Raw genomic sequence first — 18,653 nt, 5'->3', positions numbered from 1 at the left:
GCTTTGATCAAGTGCAGAGTTTCCGCTTCACTGCAGACGCAAACATTGAAAGAACTTGGGTATCGCTAGCAACATAACATGAAGCTATAAAATAAGACACTCTGGCTGAAATCAAGGCTCCATTGAAGTCAATGGCAAAACTCCCTCTCACTTCGTTGGGACCAGGATTTCCCCCCTATGATCAGAAGGCTAAAGACCTTTTGTACCGTGCAGGGATCAGGCCACTGAATTCTAGAAGTTGCCCCAAGTGGCATGTGTTGTTGTGCCAGACTGCATGCAGAGTGATGTCGTTAAGCCCAGATGTTGTGCCGTAGCAGCCCCGGTTCTGGAGGGGTGGAATTTCTGCAGTGGGAAGAGAATAGTCTTTTAGTTTGCAATCGGACCCTACTTGTATAATAAACAGTTATCCTGGTTTAAGCACTTATATGCATAATCACTACCAGCTGGCAGTGCTGGCTGGCTCCAATGCCCCCAAATCTCTGGAGGCGATAAAGGGAATTCCATAATATACCTGAGTCATATGATTGACCTCCTCCAAGACAATGTCTCTCCCATTTTAGCCCTTTCAGCCTCTTAACTTCTGTGCCTCACATCTGGATTCAAGCTGTGTTTTAATGCACCAGTGTTTTAATCCACAGTCTGTGCATCATATTTCCATTATCGTTAAGATGTGGTGGCCTTGATCTTTCTCGCCCAGGTTGTATTTATTTTGCCTCAGCCATGGAAGTGTTTGTTTTTAATACTCCTTTGTGGTTTCTGAACTTGGTTCTCCTGGCTTTTGTGCAAGAGAAAAAAGCATCTAGGCTGCCTGGAGCATTTTAATGTGCCAAATCTAACGTGTAAATTAGAGGCAATGATGGATTTAATAGCAGGCAGTGTCAGAATTCTACCTTTCTCTTTCATGGTTTTTAATAAATATTCTTGAACTGCAACATTCTTTCTCGGTTCACTTGAGAGTCTCCTTTGCAAACCAAATTGATTTCCGTCAGTGAGTCATTTGTTTATAATAATTAAAGTTTTATATTTACATAGTGCCTACCATCCCAGGGGATCCCAGAGTACTTTACCAACAGGAATCACTTTACTCTGCATGCTGAAATGCAGCCACCTCTTGGGTGGAAAGTACCAGCTGTTTAACAGCTCACAGCAACACCCTGCCAACTTTTAGGTCAGGAACTGAAGCGTACTGTATCAACTAAAAGTGTAGGGGGAATATATGTTTATAGGCAGTAGTTGCCTAAGCTGGAATTTCACAAGTCAATAACCTTACTTTTGCAAGACTCTGGCATTGGCAGTTTTGGGTATGTCTACACAGCAACTAAACACCTATGGCTGGCCTGTGCCAGCTGACTCAGGCTTGCAGGGCTCGTATAGACTTCTGAGCCTGAGCTCTGGGACCCTCCCATCTCGCTGAGTCCTAGAGCCTAGTCTCCAGCTCCAGCCCAGAACCCTACACCACAGTGAAACAGCCCCGCAGCCCAAGCCCGTGAGCCAGAGTCGGCTGGTGTCTAGCTGCTATGTAGACACCTCAACTGCTAGAACAGGGCCTCATCCTCCCTGATTGAACTACCTCATTATCTCTAGCTTGCCTGCATATATATACCTGCCCCTGGAAATTTCCACTACATGCATCTGACAAAGTGGGAATTCACCCACGAAAGCTCATGCTCCAAAACGTCTGTTAGTCTATAAGGTACCACAGGACTCTTTGCTGCTTTTACAGATCCAGACTAACACGGCTACCCCTCTGATATGTAGACTCAGTGATCACAGATTGTTGGGACCTCTGTTTTACATGTTTTACCTCTTACATGGATAGTAGTACATCCAGTAATAGTGGGGAGAGTGCCATCTACTGAATCATAGCATAGGAGCTTAGCACAGCTCTCTGAGGACCACAGTGGAGATTGTAGGTTGGAAGAAACCTATCAGAGTTCTAGCCTGCAAAGGAAACACAAACCTCTGCTTTCAAAAGCACAGCCTAAAGCAATTGGTTTACACCCAGAGCTCTTACGCTGGGAGATGTAATTACCATGTAGTCATAGATTTTAAAGCCAAGGGGGATTATTACAGTCCCTCTGGCCTGACCTCCTACAGACACAGACCATAGCATTTCACCAAGTGGTTTCTGCATCAGCTAAACTTCTAGTTGAGCTAAAGCACATCTCGTAGAAAGATACCCAATCTCAAATCCAAACTAGGGTTAAAGCTTGCTGATTCCTTCTACATAACATCTCTAAGCTATGGCCTTTGCTAGCCATTTATGCAGCTAAAATTCTCATCCAGGCTCTCCTCATCCTCTATCCTTCTCTCTGCCCTTGACAAATGCAATCTTGCCCCACTGATACCCAGTTTCTGTAGCCTTGACCATGTCACCCCTCTCATTGCTTCCTTCCCCTATCTCCCCCTCCTCTATCCTATCAAGGCTGTGAAGGTCAAGATAAGTCTAATAACCCTCTTCCCATCCGCCCTCCTTCACTGTTGACTTCCGCCTGCGATTGCACTGATCCCAGCCTCTGGCAGCCTCTTGTTAAATTTTCAAATGAGCACCTTTGCGCTTTCTCCCAGGTTTCCCTTTGTGCTTGGGAGTTGCTCTCCATAAAACATCTGCAAAGCTACCTCAGTATCCTCTTTCAAAACTTTCCTTTGATGTCTTGCCTAGAAAAAACCTTGGCAACAGTTTTTTAAACTGTGGATGTGCTGAGACCACTGGCTGTCCTGCTGACAGCACTATCCATGTTTCCTTGTATTTCCTCGTCTGTCTGTCATCTATCTGTTGTCTCTTGTCTTATACTTGGATTGTAAACTCTTTGGGGCAGGGACCATCTCCTTGTTCTGTGTTAGTACAGGACCTAGCACAACAGGCTCTTGGTCCGTGACTAGGGCTCCTCGGTGATACGGTAATACAAACAACAATAATAATCACCAGTTTTTGCCGTCCAAATCATCTATACCTGCTTGAGATCCCTAGGGTCGATGGATTGCTCATACCCAGATTCCCTTATGAGGCTCTTCATTTCGGCTTCTCTTTACTTCTCTTTCTTCCAGCGCCCCAGCTCTGCTCTGCATGGGCTCAGATGACGCTGGACAAATGACAGCATGTAAACAGCACTGTACAATAAATACAGGGAGCTGCTGTCCCAAGGGGCTTGCAGCATAAGTGCCCAGTCCTGCTCCCATTGAGGTCAAGAGCAAATGCCTCATTAGCATTAAGGCCCTGAAGTCGACGGAATTCTCCAGATGTAAGTCTGGCCACAGAACAGTGCAGAGTTAAACAAAGGAAGTTTGGCACTTTCCATCTAAAGGATATGAAAGTCCTTTCCAACCCCCCATGCCTTTACCCTCACAATGCTTAAAGATAGTGAGTGAGTTTTATATTAGCCTTTTGGGGAAACTGAGGCAGGGATAAGTGAAGTGACTCTCAAAGGAAGTGAAATGCAGAGCATAGAACTCTGGTCTCCTTGATTCCCAAGCTGTGCTTTGACCACTAGACCAGGCTGTTTCCTCTCTCAAAATGTATCACTCTGTTGTATCGTCCAGGCCAGGGGGCTTCCTGGCAGACTGTGGAACACCTTTTGGGTGACTCATCAAAGTGTACAGTACGTGGCACAGTGACAGTCCTAGAGGTGCAACCTCCCAGAGGTCCTGTGTGTAAAGACTTTCCCTTTCTGCAGGGCGGTGGAATTTTAAGTCTCCCAAATGGTCTGCATGAAAAGCTGAACAGGCTGGGAGCAGGAAATAAATGTATCTCCTGGCGGTTGGCACCAATTCCTTTTAGTTCATTATTAATAATCTTCTCCATAATCTGATCCTGGTGTTAATCAGGAGCAACTCATGGAAGTCAGTGGAATTGCACCAGTTAAAGATTGACCGAGAAGGGAATCAGGCTCATCAGTGTCACCAAATTGGATAAGAGCACAGGCTAGCCCATCAAGTCAGGGTCTGGATTCCAGTAGTGGTCAGTAACTGCGGTTTCCAAAGGGGCTGATTCTTCCCCAAATTACATCAGGCTCAAGGGAGGGGGAGTGGTAACTCCACTAAATTCAGAGAGAAGAATCAGGCTCATATACTGCACTTTGCCCATTGTGCAATGCTGTATGTAAGTAATGGGACATTTCTTCCTCACCCCACCAGTGGGCAGCCACCATCACAGAGTTGTATGACTGGAAGGGACCTCAAGAGGTCACCTAGTCCAGTCCCCTGCACTCCTGGCAGGACTAAGTATTAGACCACCCTGATGGGTGTTTGTCTAACCTACTCTTAAAAATCTGCAATGACAGAGATTCCTAGGCAATTTATTCCAGTGCTTAACCACCCTGACAGGAAGTTTTTTCTAATGTCCAACCTAAACAGTCCTTGCCGCAATTTAAGCCCATTGCTTCTTGTCCTATCCTCAGAGATTAACTAGAACAATTTACTTCCCTCCTCCTTGTAACAACCTTTTATGTACTTGAAAACTGTTGTCATGTCCAAACCCAGTTTTTTCACTCTTCCCTCATAGGTCATGTTTTATAGTAGCTCCATCTAGATTGCATTTCCCTAGTTTGTTTATGAGAAGGTCATGTGGGACGGTATCAGAAGCCTTACAAAAGTGAAGATATACCACATCTACTGCTTCCCCCCATCCATAAGGCTTGTTACCTGTCAAAGAAAGCCATCAGGTTGGTTTGACATGATTTGTTTTTGACAAATCCATGCTGACTCTTACTTATCACCTTATTATCTTCTAGATGTTTGCAAATTGAATAGAAGAGTGAGGGGGGATTTGATAGCAGCTTTCAACTACCTGAAGGGGGGTTCCAAAGAGGATGGAGCTCAGCTGTTCTCAGTGGTGGCAGATGACAGAACAAGAAGCAATGGTCTCAAGTTGCAGTGGGGGAGGTCTAGGTTGGCCATTAGGAAATACTATTTTACTAGGAGGGTGGTGAAGCACTGGGATGGGTTACCTAGGGAGGTGGTGGAACTCCATCCTTAGAGGTTTTTAAGACCCAGCTTGACCAAGCCCTGGCTGGGATGATTTAATTGGGACTGGTCCTGCTTTGAGCAGAGGGTCGGACTAGATGACCTCCTGAGGTCTCTTCCAACCCTGATATTTTATGATTCTATGCTTCTCACCAAGGGAATGCTCAGTTTGGATACAAAAAGAGTAAAAGGCTGAATATCCTCAAGGTTCAGAAATACTGTCTGTTAAAAAAAGAAAAACGGGTCACATTTGATCTTAAGGTTTTATTTATAAAGGGTTAATAAATAAGCAGATATTATACGCTTGCTACAAACGTAAGTAGTGGGTGTTGAAGATGGTTAAAAGCCACTTATTGACCTGTTGGATTATGTAACAAGTGAGTAACCATTTATTAAAACATCTAATAATCATTTATTAATCCTTCATATACTATTTGTCAATGGATCCTTAATAGAAAGTGTGACCAAAGGCTGCAAAAAGTGCATAGAATTTAACAAAGAAGAAGAATGTTTCTATGCAGCTTTCAAACAGACCCATAAAATGCTACGTAGCAGGGGTATAAGTCTCAGATTCTCTATTAGATGGCTTCAAAATTCTACAGAATGGATCGCATGTTATTATTTCTATTACAGGAACACTTAGAGGCCTCAGTGTTAATTCAGGCTCCATTGCGCTAGGCATTTTACAAAGACATTGGGCTTGTCTTTATGTGCAGCACTACAATGGCTCAGCTCCACTGCTGTAATGCTTTAGTGAAAACGCCCGAGAAGGCTTCTCCTGTCGGAATAGTTCACCCACCTCCCTGAGAGGTGGTAGCTGTATCGATGGGAGAAGCTCCTCGTCAACATAGCGTTTTTACATGGGGAGTTAGGTTGCATAACTGCGTTGCCCAGGGGTGTGAATTTTTCATGCTCTTGAGCTACGTGGTTATACCAATGTAAGTGGTTATACCAATGTAAGTATGTAGTGTAGACCTGGCCATAGTAACATACAGTCCCTGCCTTGGAGAACTTAGAATCCAAGGGCAGGCTTTACCAAGGTATTTAGGCACCTAATGTTCATTAATTTGAAATCAGTAGGTGTTAGGTGCCTAAACACCCTGGTAAATCCCACCCAAATAGATAAGGCAGACAAAGGAAGGAGGGGAAATGGAGATGAAGTGACTTGCCCAAGGTCACGTAGCAGGTCAGTGGCAAAGCTGCTAATAGAACACAAGTCTCCTGAGCCACCCTGTCTAGTACCTGTGCCCTGTCTACTAGCCCCTGTCTCATATCCGTGCCCTGTCTACGAGCCCACACTGTCTCCCCATCCATAGCCCAGTGAGTGGAAGGCCTGATTGAGGTTTGTGCAATTGGCAGTGGCAGCCTTCTCCAGTGGGGACAAGGCTTCTTGCTCCACACTAGTCATCAAAGCTGGCTCTGAGCAGAGGAGAAGGCGGCCATGCTGCACCTTGGAATGTCCCAGGCTCCTTCTGGGGACGCTGATACCTGCTCAAGCACCGGCAGTGCACTTCCACACACACCCCTGCGACTTCAAGGCATGATGTAAGCCCTATATTCTCAGGTCAGAGTAAAGAACAGAATCCACAAAGCCTTTTGCTGTTCCGGGCTCCCAGGAGAGTCCACATCACTGGAGATGATTCAGGATGATCGAGAGTGACTGGGATGAAGCAGAAGAAAATGACTATTTAATTAGATGAGCCACAACTGTGGCAGAACCCAGGTAGTGTCCTCCAGTGCAATCAGCATGGATGTTAGTTTAGGTTCATTTAGGCGCTGAGTAATGAACATTTTTGCTGCTGATCAGGTTGATAAATAAGGCTAATTAAAATCTTTGGTTTGCTCTCAGCAGGTCTCCTAAATTAAGTGTTCATCTCACCCAGGTGAGAGGAGGCAGATTTGCTCAGCAGCCATCATGAATAATTACCTCGGTTAGGATAGGGGTGGGTTAGAAGCCAGGTATTTTTCTCCCTACTAATCCTAATCATTTAACTAAATTAATTGCTTCCAAACAGATGCCCAGATGTGTCCATCACCTAATCCCCTAGACAAGGAGCTACTCGTCACCAGTACTTATACAGTTTCTTGTTCTAACTTTTTAGCCATTAATCAGTGATTCCCAATGTCTTTGGGCGATGATGCCTAGTTACCAGAATAATACGTTGAGTCACTTGCTGCCCATTCCCAAGACCCCTGCATATTCTACCCTGTGGATCAAGTGGTGCAGAGGCCCTGTGTAAGGACACTCTTACCCTGTGGGAGGCAGGCATGGATGGGGGAGTCTAGAATGCCAATCAAAGGAGCTGGTGTGCAATGTGGGGGAGCCACCATGGCTGGTGAAGAACTAGGATGGAACGATTCAGCTGCTGCTGCATCTCGTGGGGGTATGTGGGATATGATTTCCATGTCTCCTCTGGGTTGGTAAAATCACGTCTGCGCCCAGGAATCCAGCTGCTTGTTGAGAGAGCGTAATTAATCTAGAAAGACATGGCCCTGTGCCAGGAGACCTTTTTAATTATAAGAGGTTGGGGCATCTGAGAATCTCTATTAAACCTGGCGTCGCCACTGAAGTCATGGAGTGTGTGTGTCTAAATTTGGATGGCGGGGCGGGTAGAGCGGCATGCGTCGTCTCAGGACAGAAAATGATTTTGCCTGCTAACATCTCGGAGTTGGGGGAGGAGTGTCCTGTGTCACAGACCTCTGGGGCCACGTACACCTGCTGCTGACTTTGAAGAGGTGAAGCTGGCTGCTGACACAGCTCAGGAATAGCTTGTTACAGTTCACAGTAACGGCAATGGGAGCCCGTGCCTTTAGCAATGCTGGTGCAGTGCTCCTGCCCTGCGTGACCCTAAGCTGGGGTTATAGGGCCTGGAAGGAGGAGTAGCTGAACCAGCCTTTTGGGCTGGGTCCCGACATTCCTTATCGCCTGGCTTAGAGGCATAGGTTTGCTCATAGGGTGTGGAGAGATGGACATGTGGGTGTGTCTGCCTCTCTCCCACTGGGGCATAGATGGGGTGTGTGGGGCCAATGTCCTTCCACAACGCAAACTTCCCCGCTCATCAAAGCCTTGGTAAAATGTGATACACACCTGCTCCTTTATTGGGACCTTTCATGGCAGCATCTTCCCTGTGGTTGGCTTGAAGGGCTACATGCTTCCGACATGGACTTTGTTATTTCACTAGGACACCAGAGGCTGCAGGCCTAGCACTCTTTGGGTTTTAATATTGCACCTGGCACCATGGTATCTGAACACCTGAGGTGTCACGGAGGCGGGGAAATGAGATCCACTCGTCATGCTGTTTGGTGGCCTATTTAGAGGAGCTTTAACCTAGTGGAAATCTCTGTTTCCCATCATTCAGGTGGCCCCTTTCCTCCATGTAGCTGAATGTTTTTGCTGGGAGCGGGATGGGTGAGCCTGGTCCTGGGAAGGGCTCTGTGTCTCATCCCACCCCATCTCATCCATGTTGCTTTGTCCTCTAGCAACTGGGGTGAAGGATGTTCTCCTCGGCAAAGCCCTACGAGAATCAGCACTTCTCGGCCCTGAAGAAAGACTGCCAACGGCGGAAGGTGCTCTTCGAGGATCCGCTCTTCCCTGCTACTGACGACTCCCTCTTCTACAAGTCACGCATTCAAGGCGTCCAGTGGAAACGTCCGAATGTAAGTGAGGCTCGGATGTCCTCCCTGTGCACATCCTTGTGCTGCTGTCATGGGGTCACACCTTAAAAAGCAAGTAACTTTGCTCCCTAGCGCGCTATCTGCCATAGGTAACTTGTTACCATAGTATCCGACTTCCTCACCAGCTCCAATGTATCGATCCTCCCAGCAATTCTAGGAAGTGGGGCTGTGCTGTTATCCCCATTGTAGAGATGGGGAACTGAGGCACAGAGAGACTTGCCGAGGGTCACACAGGAGGTCAGTGCTAGAGCAGAGAACTGAACCTGGGTCTTTTGACTCTCAAGCTGGCCTGCTAATCACTGGATTACCCTTCCTTTACCTTCGCCCTCTGCAAGAGCCTCTGTTCTTGTACATTGTTTGTGTATCTCAGAGCAAGGGAGCTGTTTGAAGGGCAGCATGGCTTGTCAGACGTGGCGCAACAGTGTATTTAGTGGTTGGAACAGGAGGCTGGGAGTCAGGACTCCTGAGTTCTACAGGCCACATCCCGGATACCGACAGCTCCCACTAGGACCGGTTCTGCTCCACTGAAATCGGTGGGAGTTTCAGCATTGTCTTCAATGGCAGTCCCATCTGGCTCATTGAAGCCAGTTTGGGTCGCAGATGTTCAGGATGTTTGCTCCTTCCTCTGCCACTAGCTCAGCACATGACCTTGGACTTGTCCCTCGACGGTGACTTGTAACCGTAACTCAACTGTGTTTGTAAAGTGAATATAATAATAGTTTTGAACTATAGGAGGGCTCGATGTTGTTGCTAATCCTCTCGGGGACTAACCGATGTTTGCAAAGTGCTGCTAAGATGCTAGTGCTTGGGTTTTATTTATTTGGTTTTGGGTGATTGTCATGCCATTCTAACCCCTTATTTAATGGCTTGTCAGCTGCAGCAGCCTCTGTCCCAAAGGTCTCCCAGAGATTTCTATAGCTCTGGACCTTGTTACCTGCTGGTCCCCTTCAGGAGCTGTTTTTCCTCTCTGCTCCACATGTAGCCCCAGAGATGCCTACACACCACAGAGATGGATGGGTTGGAAATACACAGAGAGACAGGGGGTGGTGCTGGGAGGCGAGATGAATGCAGCCGGGGTGCAGAGGGGCCAGCAGCATGGTGCATCCTTGATCATGTGGAAAGGACGGGGCTGTCACCTGTGGTCCTGTATCTCTGTCTGTCCATATCTCCTCAGCACAAGGAAATTGCACCTGGCGATGTTTTCATTGGCTGGGAGGGAGGTCACGTAGGGCGCTGCGATCAGCTGCCAGCAGTTTGATACACCTGGCATTTGCTCCCCAGGGTGCTCTCTGTGTTCCCAGTGCTGCGTGCAGTGCCTGACTGAGGCATTTGCTTCAGCTTCTGTCGGTGTTTAACCTCTGGGAATCTGGGCACTGCCTGCTCTAGCAGGCTGGGCATTGGAAGTACCGGAGCTGGGCCTGGTGGCCCCCATGCTGCCTATGGGGGCAATAGGTCATGGATCCGTGTCCTGACTGATCCGGGGCCTAGCCCTACCCTGCCCCTCAGAGAGTGCTAGGCATGGGAGAGCCACTGGGGACCTAGAGCCCCCTCGTCTGGAGCCATGGGGCAGGGAGCACCTTTCACAAAGCCATGAGGATGGGAGCAGTACGCGAGGAGCTGCTGAGGCCTCCTGAGTGGAGCTGAGCTCTGGGCTCTCACCCAGCACTGCCTCCGGGCCTGTGAGCCAGCAGAGCTGAGGAGCTGGGACTCTTGGCTGGAGGGACTGCAGGGTCACCTTTGCTTGGTGACAGGAGCTGCAGTGTGGGGGCAGCATACTGGGTCAGCAGTCCTGGGGGCTGGGAGGAGGAGAGCAGGGAGTAGGGTGGTTGTCCTGCTTTCTCTCCATCTCTCACTCCCTTGGCTGGGGCTCTGCTCTGTAGCTCATTACCGACTTGATGAGCTGTTGCTGGGCTCACCTTCCTAACCCACCCTGTAACGCACCTTAGGTCCTCCAAGAGCAACCTCCTGGCTACAGGGAGACGCCGCCAGTGCTGCCTTAGCTGGTGTGCCGTGCAGAGAGGCTACCCAGCAAGATTTCTAGAGCTGCTGTGAGCAACCATCGTGTCTCTCTCTGCCCCAGCTGGGAGTCTCTAGAAAGCCTGCTTGTCTTTCCAGAGTGACAGTGGAGCCTTTATCCAGGAGGGAGTGGAGGAGGGAATAAAAAGGCTTTGTGTAAAGGGAGGGTAAGGGCTGAATTGATTCTTTGTGTACTGTGCATGGCAGGAGGAGCAGCATTGCGCTGGGCCACCGCCGAAGCGGTCATGCTGCCCTGCTGAAAACGGGCTGGCTGCACCAGCACGGTTCCTCTATGGCACTGGTCCCCAAACTTTTCCCCTTGCTCCCTCCCTCCCCCATTATCCCTGTCCATGCCCCACCTCCGGAGCCAGGAATGGGGCTGCAGCTCCAGGCAGAGGGCCACAGTAAGAGGGCCGAGGCTGGAGGCAGGGGACAGGGCTGGCAGCGGAGCCTTGGGTGGGGCCGGCAGCCAGGGCCAGGAGTGGAACTGGGTGGCGCTCCCTCCTCACCCCCCGTGGGGGTTAGCCCAAGCTCCAGCCGTGCCCCCCGAACGCTCCTTTGCATCCCGTGTAACGTTATGGATGCGTTGGGGTATCTTCTCAGTCAGTTTTCATATGGGGACTGGCGGGACCCCCATTACTACACTATAAGGCTAGTCTGTACCAAGCACTAGAAAAATGTACAATAGGGGACAAACCTGGGCTGGCCCCGGGGAATAGACTGGTTGGGCCAATAGATCTTTTCTGTGTCTAGCGCGTGTGGATGTGGCCATACTATGGTGTTGGGCACTATATAAAAACATGGCTGGATGGATAGGCCGGAGCAAGCAACTGGCTGAGTTCCTGGAGAGCTGATGATTTTAATGCTGCTGAGGCTTAATTGAATGGTATTTATTGTATAATTAATGATCAGGTTCCTATACCCGTAGACAGGCATCTTCGTTACTCTAAATCTAAATAAATACATAATGGTCTCAAGGGAACACTTGGGCAGGGCCTGGCCAGCTGGCCTAGTGGGTCTCTGCCATCGCCAGGCGTTATGGCTCTGTGACAGTGTGGTATCCAGCCCTGTGATACTGACCTGGGTAAAACCCAAAGTAAGGGGCTCAGGGTGCCTAGAATACTATTCTGCTGTGGCTCTCAGCACATGAGCATGGACGTCTCACCTAGGCTTCCATCACCCAGTTGCTCCTTGCAGAGGAACCTCAACAACCCTTCCAGGCCCAGCTCTCCCCCCCGCCGGAAATGTCTTTGTGCAATGCATAGCCCCTCTGGCTGTAGCATTCCCAACACTGTAACAGGTTCACTGCTCCCTTAAAGAGACAGTACACAGAAGCCTTTAGCCCAACTGGCGTTAGCACAGTCTCCCCTTCAGTCACTGCACGGAGTTGGTATATAGTGCAAGTAAAACGTGTTTATCAGCAAAAGGACCCAGGTTTCAGTGATACCAAGTAGAAATAATAGGGATAGAATGGCCACAAAATTCACTAGTAAGAGTGAAACACAACTGAACGAACTGGAGTCCTTTGCTCCAAGTTTTCTCACCATAGTCATTCTTCTGGCACCCAGTCCCACAGCCCAAAGCACTTAGGGCTTGGCTACACTGGAGAGTTGCAGCGCTGGTGGTGGGTTTACAGCGCTGCAACTTACTCACCGTCCACACTTGCAAGGCACATACAGCGCTGCATCTCCCTGGCTGCAGTGCTGGCTGTACTTCTGCTCTGCCTGGGGTATAACGATTGCAGCGCTGGTGATGCAGCGCTGCTCCGCAAGTGTGGCCACCAAAAGCGCTGTAATTGGCCTCCAGATGTATTCGGAGGTATCCCAGAATGCCTGTTCAGCCACTCCCAACAGCGCTGCAAATGCTGCAAATGTGGCCACACTGCAGCGCTTTCCCTACACAGCTGTACGAAGACAGCTGTAACTCCCAGCGCTGTACAGCTGCAAATGTAGCCATACCCTTAGTTTTTTATGTCTCCTCAAGTGAAGGATAACTTAGGGATTCTCTCCCCTCTCTTTATAGTCCAGTAAGCGTTGAAATGTACTCTGCTGAAATGTAGCCCCAGATAAGTCTCCCTCCGCCTCCTGGGTGTGGACGCTGTGCCAATGCCAAGCTGGCTTCTCCCCTACTTGTGATTTTTACAGTGCAGATGATCTTCCTACAATCTCCGACACAAACCAGTAGCTCACTGTCCTTACCACACCTGGCTTGAGGTGTCAACCCCTTCCCTCTGTCAGGAAAAACCCATTTTTCAACTTCCCCTGACATGCCTAGTTTAAGTCCCATATTTCCAGGCTATCTGGGTAGGTTAACTATACATACACCACACATGGATATAAACGATCGGGGAGTTATTCGTTTTCCAGTGATCTATTACATGCCACCCTTTGGATAAATACCATGACATCAGCGTGTGAGGTGCACTGAGTTGGTCAGGCCAGCCGAGACTCACGGGGACGTACCAGAGTGCTCAAAGGGTCACACACCCTCACCCTTACCTCAGTCTGGGCGCAAGAGCACAACGGACACTGATTGGCTTGCTCTGGCGAGCCGGTGGGTTACAGGAGCAGCCCTAGCAAGTTCACCACAAACAATCTCCCCCTGGCCACCGCTGAAGGGTTGGGCTGTGCTGGGAGTGCCCCAGCAGAGCTCTGACTCTGCAGCTCTCTGGCTGGGCCCGCTTTCTGGCAAGGAAGGGCTCGCCTCCTGAGGCCCAGTGCCAGGCCAAAGTGGGTGACTCCTTATAGTTCAATTAGGGGGCTGCTCCCTGTATCGCAGGTTTGAGCAAAGCAATTCCAAAAGCTGACTTGGGTAGTTGGTGCTGCAGGGCTCTTCCCTGCTGGCTTCTTGTTTTTGCAGAGGGACTCTGGCACTCAGTTCTCCCCTGATTGGCCCCGAGACTGGGCATCGTCTCGCAACACTGGCAGCTTGTGGATGCCTTTTATTGTGTTCCTCTTCCCTAACTAGACATGGTTCCAGTCATCACTCTGGCCCACAAATCTGTGTTTAGCTAATGAAATGCAGTTCACAGGAAATCCCAATTTCCCAGAGCTGGCCAGTTCTGTGCACAAAATGAGGCAAGGGTCCTGTGGGAAAATTAGCATGTGATCATGCAAGTAAAGATTGTATCATAAATAAGGCTATGTTTTAATCAGGGGTATTTTTAGTAAAAGTCGTGAACAGGTCACTTCTGGGGAGCCCCACTGAGGTAAGTGCTGCTCAGAGCCTTCACCCCCTCCCACACCTCAACCCCATGCCTCAGCCCTGAGCCCCCCTCCCATACCCAAACTCATGCTACTGCTGTGGGGGGGAGGGTGCGGTGGCCTGAGACTGCCCCAGCAGTGGCTGGTGCGGCTGGCCCAGGGGCTGCCCGAGCTGCTCAGGTGGACCCCGGGGCAAACGCACCGGCCACTGCAGAAGTCACAGGGGTCACAGAAAATCACGAAATCCGTGACCTCCGTGACAAATTTGCAGCCTTAATCATAATGCATAAGCACAAGGGGGCTGAATTATGGTTGCACAGGCAACCTGAATCCTGGCTTGTCCTAACTTCTGAGTGCTTGACTTTACAGCCTTAACATTCTTGTAACATAATTTTTGTGTGTTCCCTCCATGCATCCATCCGTCCAGGGTTGAAATGCAGCTGTGTGTAGGGCGAAACCAGGTGACATTACAAGTGTAACCTGCACCGTTGGAGTCACTGAGATTTTTGCAGACGTAGGCCCCAAGACAGGAAGTGCAACAGCTGGGGCAGTTTGACGCAGGCAAAGAGTTATTGGCCAAACTGCAGGAGCCTGGGATAAGCGCTGCAAGGAGTCAGCAGCTCAGTCTCATCTGCAAGACAGCACCTCCAGCAGTTCTGAGCGTGTACTGGCTTAATGGGGTACTGCTTCAGAAGTGTCTCGGGGTCCTGTTCTGTGCATTGGGGGGTGACACTGGGAGTTCAGGGTGCTCAACACTTTGCAGGACCAAATGTCACCTGTATGATGAATAATGCCGCATCTACATGCTGTGTTGCAGCTCCTGCTGACATCCAGTTACGACACTGGGAGAGGAAAGGGGTCAAAGGACTTCCCATCTCGTTAGCTTGTCTCCTGAAGTGAGGGGTCCATGCAGCTCCCAGCACCTGGCTTGATTTGCCGGGGTGATGGATGCTAGGAAGTTGTGTGGGTTGGAGGAAGAATCCTTCCCTTGTGGCTGTGGAGTGGCTGCCAAGTTGCTCTTCCTGTCCCCTGTGTGCTGCTGCTCAGGGGACTTGCAAGGAAGGGAGCACCGGTGTCACACAGGAGGTTTCTCCCACATCCAGGCCTCTTCCCTCTGCACGGCAGAGCCAGACTGGTTCCACTGCAAAGAGGCCGTTTGGGTGGCAGGGCCAGGATTTGTCTCCCAAGAGGTTCGCTTTCCCCGTTCTTCACTGCAGGGGAGCTGGGCCCATTCTCCGTGTTTGTCCATTTTCGGTGTCGACAGAGAAGGCAGCTGTTTGCTTTCCTGGAACAATGTGGGCCCTGGGATGTCGCATGGTATGTGGAAAACCCTGTTAAACCTGCACTGGAATGACACAAACAGGGCTGGACAACAGAAACTGACCTTTCCAGAGCTCGCCAACGCTTTCCCACCAGCCCTCATTTCTGCCGGTAGCACCTACTAATTCATGCAGATGCCGTTCATTATAGTACTTTGTTATTATCAGTGTTCAGTTCATTGGTCTGTAGTTATTTATTTTAATAATGATATATTTGTATATTATAGATAATGCATATATATATATATAGCAGTATTTATATATTTATTAGGATTTAGTTATTATTTCTACAGTATTGTGGTATTATATTTTGTGCATGGGTATTATGTATATATTAGTTATTAGCATTTAGTGATTAGTGTTTATTTCTATTATGATAGCACCAAGGGACCCCCATGGGGGTCAGGCCCCATTGCTATAGTAATGTACATTCATATAATAAGAAGACAATCCCTGTACCAAAGAACAGACAGTCTAAACACAGATAAAGCAAATAAATGGGGAGCGGACAATGTGAATTAGTCCTGATCGCCTTACTGTGGGGCTATCATAAGCCAGTTTAACCCTCCTTTTCTTTATGGCTGGCAGGGCCGGCTCTCGGCACCAGCGCTCCAAGCATGTACATGGGGTGGCACTTTCCAAGGGGCGGCACTCCGGCTCCTTTTTTTTTTTTTTTGCTTGGGGCACAAAAAGCCAGGAGCTGGCCCTGAGCGGAGGTGAGCTGCAGCGGTGGGGGGCACAGAGAGGGCTGCAGGAAGTAACCCAGGGAGGGGGAGCAGAGGAACTGCTCCTCCCACCCTAGCTCACCTCCGCTCCACTGCCGCCTGCTCCCCCAAGCGTGCTGCCGCCCCACGTCTCTCCCCTCCCAGGCTTGCCGCAAAACAGATGATTCAAGCAGCAGGCCTGGGAGGGGAGAGACGTCGGGCAGCGGCGCGCTCGGGGGAGCAGGCGGCAGTGGAGTGGAGGTGAACTGGGGGGGGGGGGGGCGGGGCGGGCCGCAGGAAGTAACCCTCGGGGGGGCAGAGGAACCGCTCCCCCCCCCAGCTCACCTCTGCCTCCTCCCCCAAGTGCGCTACTGCTGGGAGGGAGGGAGGGGTAGGAGGGGAAATGCAGTGGAGGAGGCGGGGCTGGGAATTTGGGGAAGGGGTTGGAATGGAGTGGGGAAGGGGCGGAGTTGGGGTAAGACTGGGGGGCACGGGAAAATGTTTTTGCTTGAGGCAGCAAAAAACTTGTAGCTGGCCCTGATGGCTGGATGGGAAAGGGGCTCTCCGTTTTTTTCTCAAGTCATGAGAACAGAAGTGGTTGAGAGTCACTGACCAAATAGGGATATCTCTTTTCATCAATAGAATAACCCACATTTCATCCAAATGTCTAACCGTTGCTGTGTGAATAGTTGCCTCACTATTAATATTTACTGGTGTGTAATTATACTCATAAAAACAGAGGTCAGCACTGAAAATTTGGCCCTAACCGTTCATAGAGTACTCACTGGTTCTGAAGAAAGGAAAGAGTCGTTATCTGAAGGGGTGCAGGGGAGGATTTTTTTCTAGCTCTTCCGAAAATATTTCTGCAATATGCAATCTGCCCGAAAGACACTGGTGACTGTTAATGCACACCGCACTGCTAATCAGCTCTGCATTACAGTATAAGGATGGCTGCAATCTGCTCCATTTCATGCTTGTTACATTCAGCTCTCTGACTTTTGGCAAGCTTATGCCGCTTGCGGTTGGGCAAAATTTAGCTACCTCTGCTCTTGAGCATCTGTGCCCCATACCTCTGTGGAAATCAGAACGGTAGGTACGGTCTGCTTCTGTCCTATTCGTGTGTTTGCAAACCTCCCTTCCCAGGGAGAAGACTCAGAATCCAAGCAGTGACAGTTCTCGCTCTTAGCCTTTGTGGCCTCCATGCTAGATGAAAGGGGTGTGTGTGTGTGTGTGTGTGTGTGTGGTTTCTACAGGGAGGGGAGTTTGAAATCCCTGGGTGTCTCTGTCTTGCGAGATCATCTGCTAACAGCATTGGAACCAGAAGTGATAGGGACGACCTCAAGCAGCTCTGAGAGAAAGCAGTGCTAATGTCATTGTTGATAGCTCAGCCTGAGCATGGACAACTTTGACCCAGTCAGTAAAGCTCTCAGGGCAGTATATGCGCTTTAGGGCCTGATCCTAGAACCTTTGCTCACATGAGTAGAAAGTCAATAGCACTAATTGCATGAGTTGGGCTTACTCATGTGAGAGAAGCTTGCAAAAATCAGGCTTTGAATTTCGTAATCTTGCCTGCAAACTACATGGAGACAGAGCTGGAAAGTGGCTGGATCTGGCTGGCTGAGAATTCCCCTGAGGGTCCAGGTGCATCGGGGTGCGGAGGAGGGGTTTAAACATACTGCACTTTGGCTGTGCTCAGCTGGCAGATGATCCAGAGAGACCACTGCCAAATGGTGTAAATCAGAGCAGCTCCAAGGCAGCCCCTGCTGTGCGGAGCAGAAATTCAGCAAAGAAGGGAATCTGGCCCCAAATCCTTCCTTTGCTGCCACTTTAATCCACTAGGCTCTTTTGCACGTGGAAACAAAGATCAGCCTCATTTGCAGCTTCCATTCGCTTGTTTGTTAACAGAAGGTAAATCTTCTAAAGGTCAGGAAGCCTCCACAAGTGACTTCATGGGTTATTTCATAAAGCCCCAGTGGGTTTCCTTCCTGTCAGTCACCCCAGCAAAGCTTGGGATTTAGTGGGGAGAATGGCTACTTTCTGCTATCTGATGCAAAAGATGAAATTCTTAATTACAGGCCCAGATTCTGTCTTAATTCGTGTGTGTGTGTGTGTGTGTGTGTGTGTGTGTGTAAACTTCATAAAGTAGGGTCTAATCTTGCTCCTGTTGAAGTTGTTAGTCACAATACCTGGCTTATTCAGTGTTTTTAATCAGATCTCAGAGTATTCTACCAAGGAGATCAGTATCGCCATCCCTATTTTACAGATGGGGAAACTGAGACACAGAGTTACCCAGCAGGCCAGTGGCAGAGCTGGGACTAGAATCTGGATCTCCTGAGTCCCAACCAATGCTCTGTCCACTAGGGCACTGTTTGTCAAACTATTGTACTGGTGACCCCTTTCACATAGCAAGCCTCTGAGTGCGACCCACCCTTATAAATTAAAAACACTTGTTTATATATTTAACACCATTATAAATGCTGGAGGCAAAGCGGGGTTTGGGGTGGAGGCCGACAGCTCACGACTCCCTAAGGGGTCCTGACTCCCAGATTGAGAACCCCTGCACTACGGTGAGGCAATATCTTTGATTGGACCAACTTCTGTTGATGAGAGAGACAAGTTTTTGAGCTACACAGAGCTCTTCTTCAGGTCTGGGAGAGGTACCTGGAGTGTCATAACCACATGCAAAATTGAACTGATGGAATATGTGGTAACTACTTACGCTAAACTATATGACCAGTCAAGGTGAAGTGGCCTGTTTACACCCCTGTAGTCAG

General features: G+C 49.3%; 1 protein-coding gene across 4 annotated transcripts in view; it reads left to right on the top strand.

The window, feature by feature from the left end:
* CAPN5 (calpain 5) overlaps positions 1 to 18,653 on the top strand; it is a 128,859-nt gene that overhangs the window by 26,874 nt on the left and 83,332 nt on the right. For 2 of the 4 annotated variants that reach the window (XM_050930503.1, XM_050930513.1), the window contains exon 2: positions 8,443 to 8,619. In XM_050930503.1, coding sequence (XP_050786460.1) covers positions 8,458 to 8,619 — 162 coding nt within the window. In that variant the 5' untranslated portion in view covers positions 8,443 to 8,457. The other 2 variants (XM_050930523.1, XM_050930532.1) reach the window with 2 other exon arrangements.

Source organism: Gopherus flavomarginatus, chromosome 1, assembly GCF_025201925.1.
Source record: "Gopherus flavomarginatus isolate rGopFla2 chromosome 1, rGopFla2.mat.asm, whole genome shotgun sequence".
NCBI classification, from domain to species: domain Eukaryota; kingdom Metazoa; phylum Chordata; order Testudines; family Testudinidae; genus Gopherus; species Gopherus flavomarginatus.
This window is presented reverse-complemented; position numbering and strand designations above follow the sequence as displayed.